A 12,160-nucleotide genomic window follows, 5' to 3' on the forward strand; every position below is an offset into this window, starting at 1 on the left:
TAATAATCAGCTAATAATTTGGCTAATGTTACCCCCTCATTCCTATGGAAGCAATAAGGTTGTGCTTCATTTTTCACAATTGTCTGTTTTTTTTTCCAGAAAGTCACTGTGACTTAGTAGCAGTGGTGGTCACTTGAAAACAGTAATTCATTACTAATTACTGATTACTTCTCCAAGAAAGTAATCCCAATACTTTACTGATTACTTATTTTCCAAAAGTAATTAGTTACTTTATTACTTAGTTATTTATTACTTAACATTCAAACCTATTTTCTGCATATTCCAGCATAAAAATAGTTTTTTTGTGTCTTTCAAATAGATGCAAGTAAAACACAGCAAAAAATAAATAAAACCAAAGATTCAGCAGCACTAAATCCTGTTGCTCTTAAATCTGTTTTCACCTGTTTAGCAAGAGTGGAGCACGCGGAGGTTTGCCTGGTGCCGCAGCGGTATGTCAGTTGGGGGATCTGAGGTTCGCTCTGTGAATTTCACATTCCCGTGGAAGCGTGCTAGGTGCTTGCTCAGATTTGAAGTTTAATTTTTCGCTGTAAAAAGAAGTTTTCTTTCCACGCAGACTGTACAACGGATGCTAATGTTTCTGTCACTTTTTAGGGACTCAAACTCAAAGCAATGTCAGTACTTCCACGCTTTAAATGCTGCATGGTCGTACTATCTCCTGCACTCCATATGATCCATTGTTGATCTGCACACGTCTGTTGCTGCCACGGGCGTCACACGCTCGTACGTCATTGTCATGAGACACTCTCGCAAACAAAAATCACGATTAAGTAACGCAGTAACACAGCGTGGTTGCGGAAAAGTAAGAGTAATCTAATTACTTTTTTGCAATAATTACTTTACTCATTACCTTAAGAATTAATCAGATTACAGTAATGTGTTACTTGTAACGCATTGCTGCCCATCTCTGCTTAGTAGTGAAGATATTTCAATGATTTCTTGCTTGGAATAAGGGCAAAGGCACCAACTTACATTTTAGAATGCTGTGGAAAGGCTGCGGTGTTTGCCATGTGTAGTTCCCATAAGGCCAAATGACTTCTGTGACCTCAAGAAGTTGTTTTTCATTCAGTTGTATTGTGCATTTATATCTATTATTAAACATTCGATTTTAATTTGCACAAACCACAGGGCGAACCTAGTCACCAAAATTCCACTTGACCATTCCTCTGAGGCTAACAGACACAGCCGTGAGAAAGAACACAAGCTTGATCTCTACAGGCTGTATGTCTGCAAATAGAAACATATACCACAAAGACGTAAGAAATAAAAAAAAATTACTTCTTCTTACTCATTATTTAGAGGCAGGAAATGAGCATCAGCTTCGCGGTGCAAACACATTGATGTCACACTCGTTATTCTCTCTAAATTCTTTAAGAATGGAGCAATAAGAGTGACCTCTTATTCCCGCTTTCCCCCTCTGAGATGAGAAACTTAGCAACTTTGCTGTTTATGTCTTATAAATATTCAGGTATGATAATGCAGAGAGGTTACTGGGTTCGGTATTCTGTGGGGAGTGCAGCACATATGGACAAAGAGACGCAGTTATATATGTAGACGGGTGTGTGCGTGAGCACGTATCAGGGTATTAATATGCGTTTTTGGTTATACAGCTGCCAGTTTTAAAAACTTCAGCTGGTAGTATACTTTGTTGAACACAACTGAGTGTGTGCGTGTGTGCATATGGTGGCAGCGTGACTTTATGTAAATACAAACTTTATAGAGTTGAAACAGAGAGGAAGGACACCATCTGGCCCAAAGTTCATTTTATACAACCACAAGGACAAGACCAGCACAGGAGAAAGACATAAAACGCACAGGTCAGACAGTAACAACATGATCTTTTTGGCATCATTACACCACCATCGATTACACATTTTAACTTCTGCATTTATTATCCTTGTTTTTTCACCTTCCCAGTTATTGTGCTTGACCACAAGGATGTTTGGTGTCTGATCCACTCATAGACCGGTTGCAGCATGTGTGTCACTGTTTGCACCCTGGGAAGTTTTTCAGGGTCGTTTGCCAGAAAGCCGTCTCGAGGATATTAGCTGTCATGTGTCGTAAATGATGCCGCTGTGTTTTCTCTGCTGACCTTGCACAGTGAATTTATCCAGGCAAAATGAATGCTGCCCTGCAAGAATCTGCACTGTGCTGCATCACAGTGGGCTGTGTGTATCATTAAAAACGGTCATTTATTATATATAGTATACGCAGCTGTTGTTTCCACTGAGGCATTGAGTGTTCCAAGAAAACCTAAATGAAAACTTTTAAGACTTCCTTTTGCATTTGGATCATGTCTGCAGTGGCTTTAGTTACAGTGTTTGTGTGGTGGGCTTGAAGAACATTTCTTTTTAAATACCATCAGTTTGTTCATTACTCCAATAATTATTCTTCTGTGTACAGCAAATCTCAGGCTGCAGTGTCTTCTGTGAGGAGAAAGGGGGGAAACTGTAACCAAGAACTAATTTGTTGTGTAATAGCCCACTACCACACAGTCTTAGCTGGTCTAGAGGATTGTCAAGCATGAGGTTTGTGGCCTATTAGAGCTTCCAAACCAGGCCCACTGGATGGCTGCGCAAAGTATGGAAAGTGCAGAGATGTTTTTTTTTTTAAATAATTCCTGATGTTGTGCTTCCAGGGATAATTCAACACTGTAGCCATTGCCACAAATCCAGGCAAGGATGTTGGCAACACAAAAATGATTTTACAGCGATTAAAAATACATGCATCTCTCAGCTGAAGTGTTATTGCTGGTATTGTGTTACTGTGTCCCACCAAAAAACTAAAGGGAACATTCATGTATCCTAACACAATTCCTCACCCGTATGCTCAAAGGCTACTGCAGGGAGCCCACCCGGGGAACTGTGTCAGTCCCCCCTGTGGTATCTTCACGCCTTACTGTCTATTCTACAGTGTTTTCAAAAAAAGAAGGCTACAAACTCTCAGAATATAAGTCCTTAATGTATTTTATGTTGTGGACCATTTGCAACACACTTGGATCTTGAGTGGACCGAACCAATGAAACTATACGATAAATGTCCAAAAAAGCGTTATGCCCTCCTTCATTATTCTGAAGCTGTATAGTGGGCCGAATTGGAGTCCTTGCTGGGCTGATTCTGGTCCCTGGGCCTCATGTTTGACACCCTTGACCTTACAGTAATGACAATTTTTGCTTTTGGCTATCATAAAATTTGCTAAAATTCATTATTCTGCACAGCAATGCCTGTTTTTGCTGTGGCGCCGTATGAAAATGAGACACCAACTGCCTTTGGGAAGCAGCAGCTGTAAACTTGAAGTTATTTTTGTGTGTCTGTGCAACTCCAGCTCTTATTACGCCGCGATGCATGCGTATAAAGAATGATGAGGCAGGCCAAAATGAAGCGTGCCCTCTTGACTGCACATGTGTCCTATAATCACAGAGAAGTGTTTGCAGCAGTATTGTGTTACTCCGGTTGTGTGGCAGCAGGTCCTACCAGCCTCCCACGCACACTCAGGAACCTTTAAAGTGACACACACGTCATGTGAGCGACTCGTCTCACAAAATGTTCTGGTGCGTGTGTGCGTCTGCATAGCACAGACTAAAATGACTGTTGGATTTACATTTGCAGGAATGTGCTTTCCAACATGTGTGTGTTTGCTTGTGTGTGTGTGTACACTTTGTCTTCTGCTGAAGCTGTGCATCTCTGCATGCTTCAGCAGTCTGCGTTTGTGTGAGTTGGGTATTCCAGTAATGATCGCGCTTCAACTCAGGCTCCATTACAATGACGCATCAGTGTAGCTTTAAATGCTTGTTACCATGGAAACAGGCAGCCGGCATACAAGTCTGATACTCAGACAATGGTCTCTCTCTCTCTCTTTCGTGCTCTTTATGTCACTTTCGGCCTCCCTCCACCCTGCTGCTCTACCCCTCTGTCTGGCTTTCACAGCATCTTCCCATTCTTTCTGTTTCTTGCCTTGATTTTCATTCATTCACATCACTCTAACATCCCCCCCCCCCCCCGCCCCCCGCCTTTTCCCGCTTTTCATTCAGTCCAACGTTTTTACCTCTCGCTCATTTTATTCACGTCAACCTTGTCGCGATGCCTCACATCTCTCGCCTCTCTTCTTCCATCGCCTACCTGTTTGTCGCATCATCTTCCTCACCTCTTTCTCTTCATCCACCTCGCCCTACTCGTGCTTCATCACCTTTGATTCCCTCTGTCTCCATCTCCTCTTTTTGGCCATGTTTTCTTTCCTTTGCTGTAAGCTCTGTTTGCAGTTATACAGCAAAGCTCTGATGCTCAAACAAACAAACACACAGACAAACAAGAGCCTCCCAGATATATTCGCTATAGCACACAAGTTATAAAAAAAACAAGGTTTTCTGTGTCCATGATAGCTGGCTCATATATCGACTTAAACTACATGTAAATTAAGAGGCCAAAGTCACAGGGAGCATAATATACAGTGGGGCAAAAAAGTATTTAGTCAGCCACCGATTGTGCAAGTTCCCCCACCTAAAATGATGACAGAGGTCAGTAATTTGCACCAGAGGTACACTTCAACTGTGAGAGACAGAATGTGAAAAAAAATCCATGAATCCACATGGTAGGATTTGTAAAGAATTTATTCGTAAATCAGGGTGGAAAATAAGTATTTGGTCAATAACAAAAATACAACTCAATACTTTGTAACATAACCTTTGTTGGCAATAACAGAGGTCAAACGTTTACTATCGGTCTTTTCCAGGTTTGCACACACAGTAGCTGGTATTTTGGCCCATTCCTCCATGCAGATCTTCTCGAGAGCAGTGATGTTTTGGGGCTGTTGCCGAGCAACACGGACTTTCAACTCCCGCCACAGATTTTCTATGGGGTTGAGGTCTGGAGACTGGCTAGGCCACTCCAGGACTTTCAAATGCTTCTTACGGAGCCACTCCTTTGTTGCCCGGGCGGTGTGTTTTGGATCATTGTCATGTTGGAAGACCCAGCCTCGTTTCATCTTCAAAGTTCTCACTGATGGAAGGAGGTTTTGGCTCAAAATCTCACGATACATGGCCCCATTCATTCTGTCCTTAACACGGATCAGTCGTCCCGTCCCCTTGGCAGAAAAACAGCCCCATAGCATGATGTTTCCACCCCCATGCTTCACAGTAGGTATGGTGTTCTTGGGATGCAACTCAGTATTCGTCTTCCTCCAAACACGACGAGTTGAGTTTATACCAAAAAGTTCTACTTTGGTTTCATCTGACCACATGACATTCTCCCAATCCTCTGCTGTATCATCCATGTGCTCTCTGGCAAACTTCAGACGGGCCTGGACATGCACTGGCTTCAGCAGCGGAACACGTCTGGCACTGCGGGATTTGATTCCCTGCCGTTGTAGTGTGTTACTGATGGTGACCTTTGTTACTTTGGTCCCAGCTCTCTGCAGGTCATTCACCAGGTCCCCCCGTGTGGTTCTGGGATCTTTGCTCACCGTTCTCATGATCATTTTGACCCCACGGGATGAGATCTTGCGTGGAGCCCCAGATCGAGGGAGATTATCAGTGGTCTTGTATGTCTTCCATTTTCTGATGATTGCTCCCACAGTTGATTTTTTCACACCAAGCTGCTTGCCTATTGTAGATTCACTCTTCCCAGTCTGGTGCAGGTCTACAATACTTTTCCTGGTGTCCTTCGAAAGCTCTTTGGTCTTGGCCATGGCGGCGTTTGGAGTCTGACTGTTTGAGGCTGTGGACAGCTGTCTTTTATACAGATGATGAGTTCAAACGGGTGCCATTCATACAGGTAACGAGTGGGGGACAGAAAAGCTTCTTACAGAAGACGTTACAGGTCTGTGAGAGCAGAGATTTTCCTTGTTTGAGGTGACCAAATACTTATTTTCCACCCTAATTTACGAATAAATTCTTTACAAATCCTACCATGTGAATTCATGGATTTTTTTTTCACATTCTGTCTCTCACAGTTGAAGTGTACCTCTGGTGCAAATTACTGACCTCTGTCATCATTTTAAGTGGGGGAACTTGCACAATCGGTGGCTGACTAAATACTTTTTTCCCCCACTGTATAGCAAGTTGTTAAGCTATGATTGTGCTGATTTTTGGATTTTAAGGGTGAGGCCGCTGTTCTTTTTGACTGTACCTTGTATCCCATAGAAAATGTTTATTTTTTGTTTACTTTATTTAAAAAGTGAAAATATTAATTGGCAGAAGGGTATATAATACAAATGTGCCAGATTTAGCCATGCAGGCTAATTTCCATCTGGCATCCCCACCAAGTCAATGGTGTTAAATATCAAAAACAGTAACACACACACACACACACACTTAAACATCACGTCTTACCTTGCCAAAGCTGCCCTTGCCCAGCACCATGAGGAAGTTAAAGTCAGACAACTTCATGCGGTCTTGGTTGCCATTGGAGTCGAACCGGGATGCGGCGTTGGCTGACTTCCCTTCTGTGTTCTTCCCCGGACCAATTTTAGCCCTCTAGATGGGGGTGAGAGAAAATAAAGGAGAAATTAGGCAAAACAAATTGGCACCCGAAATCCAGGATTTCATAGTGAGCTAATATTTTTTTAAAATGTCAGGATGAGGATGTTGGTGTTATTGATCCATCTGGACTTAATTAAGAAGTGCTTTTTGTAGCATTTTAATGTTAATGAATACTATTAGTAATTTTGAAAACACTTGCATAATTGCCATAAACAAAGATCAAATCAGAAACAGATTAGTAAGCATGACTATAAGACCTAACAACTGAGAATTAAAGATCTGCTCTTAATGGTTTATATGATTTAAAACCGTAATTACATAATATGGACCAGTCACAGTAGCTCTAGTTTTCTGGAAACTTCCAGGCTGTCGTGGCTTCCTGGTGATTGCATAGAATGCTTTTTGCATTCACTATAACAAGTTACCGGTCGCTCAGAACATGCGACACCCTCAACCCCAAGTCACCAAACAATTAGGTCCGACTCTGAAGATGTTTTTATACCTGCAGTGTTTACTCTGTTTAAATTGATATCTGGTTTGTTTTCCCCCTTGGTGTGTTTCACTTGTGCAGGTGTGAACACGGTAATCGCACTTGGGTGTGGACCAAAACGACCGCACTGAGACCTTTTAGATGGTTTGGTTCCAAATGAACTTTAATGCAGTTTATCTATGGTGTGAATGTGATCTGACCTCGATCCAAACCAACTACCGGGTGTACGTTTCAAGTCTGAGCTAAAAACTTCCTGGAGCCATGCATGCTCTGTACTCTGGGATGTAGGAGGTAGTATAGATGTCCAAACGTCTGTATGAGCTAGCAACTAGCTGTGGAATGAACATTCTCCATGTTCATGCTTGTAGTATTCCAGAACACAGAACCTTCTTCCTGTATTTACTTTTGTTGCTCCCGGCCCAGACACAGCTGGTCAATAAGCAGACTGAATATTCTCATCTAGTAAGTGGTGACGCATTTTGGTTTGCTTAGAGTTCACTTGGATTTTTCTCTCTGCAAAAAGAAAACAAACCATGGGGAAAAGCTACAAGTTCACAAACTCATCAACTGATTCAATCCAGAGTAAACGAACTGTAGGTGTGAAAACGCCCTAACGCCCTGAGACTGACCATTGTGAGTCTGGACAGGCTGGGGATGGTTTGCCTCACATAGTTGTGTCTGATCTCCCTTATCAGGGCGGCAACGGAGCGGCAGTTCTTTGCCAGATCATTATTGCAGCCTTTATGGTAACCTTTAGGATCTCTAGTGTTTCTCCTATTCCTTTGCTTCAAGTTATAAACCTGTTTTTCCTGTGCTACTTTAGTTTAGTCTTACTTTCTCCAGACCCATGAAACCATATTTGGAAGAATTACAAACCTTAAGCTTCCTGGAGTAACCCACCTGGCTTCCCCACTCACCTGCCTGCCTGCAATCTCGTCTCCCCATCTTGGCCTCTCTTGGTAACCCCTCTGTTCCCTCTTGCACAACAGTGTGACGAGTAAGCACCATTTGCTTTTCCCTTTGTTTAATTTAGTTACAGAAGCTCCTTTATTTCTAACTCAGTTTTTTCCCTCTTTTAGATCATCCCACTAAATCTGCACCAGTCGTGCCTCACTAACTTTAATTTGTTGATTCACTGTAAATAAAATCCCTTTCAATGTCCTCCATTTCTGTGAGTCTGCTCCTTGGGGCCACGTTTTCCCTCTTTCTGATAACTATGCTTGGTGAAATTTCCTCTGAATGAAGGAGGTAATGTGAATATATTTGAGATTTTCCCTGATTTATCACATTTAATCTCTGTATTATCATGAACAGATTGCATGTAATTGCTAAATTGACCCCATTCAGTCACAACTGGTAGCAGACTGACTCTTGTTGCCAGCTTATTGTCATTTTATTGCTGTCTTGGTGCAACAAAGATTGTGAGTTCATTGCACGCACTCACAGTAATTGTGATCGTGTCACGGTTTTACGGGGCGATCGTGGCTCAAGAGTTGGCAGTTCGTCTTGTAATCGGAAGGTTGCCGGTTTGAGCCCCGGCTCGTTGTGTCCTTGGGCAAGACACTTCACCCGTTGCCTACTGGTGGTGGTCAGAGGGCCCGGTGGCGCCAGTGTCCGGCAGCCTCACCTCTGTCAGTGCGCCCCAGCTTGCCATCACTGAATGTAAAGTGCTTTGGGGTCCTTAGGGACTAAGTAAAGCATTTACGGTTTCAGTGACATGTACCACTGTTTTCCTTTGTCTGACTGCAAAATTAAAACACAGTGTGGCAAAAAGACTTCTACATAGTGCTCATGTGTAAAGTATGATATTTGTTTGTGTTTGCATTTGCAACCTTTACTGGCAAAAACCAGAAAGATCGTTTTTTATCTTTTTTTTTCAGTTTATATAAAAACCACTAAGCGCACACAAATAATTACTGACTTTAAGATACTGAAGCCCCAGATGTAAACATAACTCCATGCCTTTAAATTTTACTGTGAAACAATCAAAATGTGTTGAAAGACAGAAATCTTCCTCGTTGTGTTTCGTTTATCATTTATTCTGTTTCATTTTCACCTTCATCTTTATAGATTTGGCCTTTGTCTCTAACTTTCCATTTATTCGTGTGTATCAGCAGCTGTCAGTCCTCTGCTCGCTCTTCATTTCTAACCATCTCTCTGTCTCGACCTTGTCATTCCCTCTCGTCTTATCTCCCTTGTAAGAATTTTAATCGTATTCTCTACTTTGTTAAGCCGCGCTTCAGTTTTAAAATGCTCTTAGTATATTAATCTTAATTAATACATGCCTCCTCGCTCAGAAACAGAGGTACAGGCAGAGCACATCTAATCTTTTTCCAATCTTATCTTAAACTGATGATCCACACTGACGGTCTCTGCACTTTTTGTCCTGTGCCGCTGCAGTAATTTCCTCACTGCCACTGCTCTGCGGCTCCCTGCACTGCGTGTGGTGCACGCCATACAGTTCTCAGCTCATCAATGGATAAAAGCCTCTATCTGTCTCCATCTGTTGTCACGCAAACACACACAGACACACAAACAAGCGGGAACAGTCAAGGTGTTTGCGAGCAGCGGAGCATGCTGAAGGCAAAGCCTGCAGAGTAATGCCGCTCTCTCGCACTAACTCTGTCTAAAGCAGGAATGTCTAACTCGTTTTATACAGCGGGCTACATACAGCCCACTTTGATCTTATGTGGGCCGAACTGGTGAAACTCCAATTTCTGTCAGTGTAAAAGGTTTAACTACGCATTCAATCAATGAGAGACCTTAATGTAAGACAAAGAAGAGCAATTGTAACATTATGTCTCAGGTTTTCTACATGGTAAAGAAATGCTGCTGTAGTAAATGAAAGAAATCTGTCAGCATGACTCTTTGAGCTTAGATTGGAAGAATGTGTGTAAATCTATAACTGAATTACTTTGCTGTACTGTCAATGTCCATGAGATTTAAAACTACAGTTAAAAGACCAAAATCTATGCCCTCCTTTACATTTTCCAAAGCCTGCCAGCGGGCCAGATTGGGGTCTTTGTCAGGCTGATTCTGGCACGCAGGCCTTATGTTTGACGCTAAAGCCATGCAGATGATAAAAGACCACCAGACAAATGCTGAATGCAAACAGAAGGATGTCATTAAAGGTCCTCAGAACTGAAACCCCACCCCCCAAAACTCTGTGCCCTCTTAATTACAAGTAGATTTGGGTACTGGCTGAGTACAATAAGGCTGGGACAAAATACTGATGTACCAATATATTTTACTGCCTTCTCTGGTGACACAATTATCAATATAGTGGTGCCAAATTAGATCAGAACATGTGCCGAAGAGCGTTTACCAATCTCACAGAGGAAGAAGGAACTCAAAAAGGCAAAGTATCGGACACGGTAAAATAAAGTGTTATTACGTCTTGATTTCCACCCCTAAAATACATTTAAAGCACTTGTTAGTGATGTGGTTTTCCTACTCTAAAAGTTACAGTTACCACATGGTACCAATGTGTGTTGCAGAAACTCCTTTGAAATCAACTGATATCAGTCCGTGACACCAGGCAAACACTGCTCCCCCAAATATCAGTGGTGACGCTGAAGTCCCAGCTGTCTTCCAACAAGCTGTTCTAGATGCTTTTCCCACACATTTACAGTGAACTGTAAACCGAATGTAATCAGCATACAGGAAAATGAGAGCAAATTTATCGTAAAAGTCAAATCGCCTTCTCCTTCATATCTTATTCTGAGTTTCATCATGTGTATGAGATGGAGGCATCTGTGTCTTTCTTTCTCATTGCAACCTCTCTGAAGGCTTCACCCCAGAGGTTGAATTCAAGCTTGTGTGGATGCGCATGTTTCTGTGTGTGCGTGTGTGACATCTGCCCCCCCCCCGAGAATTTGTCTCAGTAAACGTCTGAGGAGCGTGACCTTGAGGAGACATGGGAAAGAAATACAGATTAAAAGAAAGAAAATCACAAGGCGGGCTGCAAAGGTGACAGCGGACAAAACAGATAAGTCAAGGAGGGAGAGGGAAGCTGAATGAGGACAGGGAGGAGGAACGCTGAGAGAAAGGAAGGATAGAAGGCAGGAATAGCTTCCCTATGAAGCCAACATTCAAACAATTAGCCATAAAGAATACTGCAGCGCACTTACATTGAACTTGTGATTGTTAAAATAAAGGCACAATCAAGAAGATTATAGCAAAACTATCTAATGAAGGGAAAATCTCTTCTTTGTAATCGTTCCGCATGCAAGGTCCGATCCATTAACAGTTTTCTAGCTCTTGTGAACTCATCTCTCCTTGTGCGTGTCAGCCAGCTGCCCTCTAAACCCACTCGCCTGCAATTCACCTCTCAGGTTTGCAAACCCTGCCTCTCTCCTCCCCGCCAGCTCAGCCACAGACCTCCGGGGCACGCCACTTGCCTGGAACTTTCCACTCTACACTTCCCTCCACAATCAACCTTCTAAACTCTGATTCTGTGTCCTGCATTTTTAGTTCACCGTTTGTTGGTCAAAACCTTAAAAGTTTTATCCCCCTCATACATCATTTGTTTCTATTTCTTCACTTGAACCTGCCAAAAAACATGCCAATGGTAATGCAGCTTCACAGACATAAAAAGTAATATTTTTGCACCATCAGGATTAGCTAGAATCAGAAAAATGAGTGGATCTCAGTATGGTGTGCAGCATGTCTCTAAAAAATTTAAGGAAACTGTACAAGTTGAGAACAATAGAAGCGTCAGACCTGAAAAAAAATATTTAATGCATGAAAAAATTGGGGGTGGGGTTAAAGACCTTTGGACAAGACTGTATTTCAAACAAACTGTGTATTTTTCATCTTCTTTTTTTTAACATGCCCTGCAAGAACATTTTCCTAAACTGTGACAGAAGCAAATTTGCTACTAACATCACTATTTTAACACATTCACAAACAGTCTTTCAGGTTTGTGGCTGAGTGTCACAAAGACAGAAGGAGGCGAGTAAAAGAGAGAGAGAAAAAAAACAAAGTGGTTATCCTCAACACTGCCAAATGAATGGGCCTACTGGTCAGCTGTTACTCACACACACACACGCGCACACTGGGCCTGCAGTGTGCCAGACCGGATGGTGCTATAAGTGTGCCTGCCAACTGCTAACAGCTCTCCCAGAGTGGCCCTCACTCAGACACACACAGATGCATAGTCCTCACACACATGCACA

General features: G+C 42.4%; 1 protein-coding gene across 2 annotated transcripts in view; it reads right to left on the reverse strand.

The window, feature by feature from the left end:
- Window positions 1–12,160, reverse strand: part of prkcbb (protein kinase C, beta b) — a 109,096-nt gene that overhangs the window by 43,536 nt on the left and 53,400 nt on the right. For both annotated transcript variants that reach the window (XM_085270722.1, XM_085270721.1), the window contains exon 9: window positions 6,344–6,487. In XM_085270722.1, the coding sequence (XP_085126848.1) occupies window positions 6,344–6,487 (144 nt within the window). The remainder of the gene's footprint in view (window positions 1–6,343; window positions 6,488–12,160) is intronic.

Source organism: Mchenga conophoros, linkage group LG4 (genome assembly GCF_057382185.1).
Source record: "Mchenga conophoros isolate Kocher_MC1m ecotype Shallow Benthic linkage group LG4, M_conophoros_male_GT1.1, whole genome shotgun sequence".
Taxonomy (NCBI): Eukaryota; Metazoa; Chordata; class Actinopteri; order Cichliformes; family Cichlidae; genus Mchenga; species Mchenga conophoros.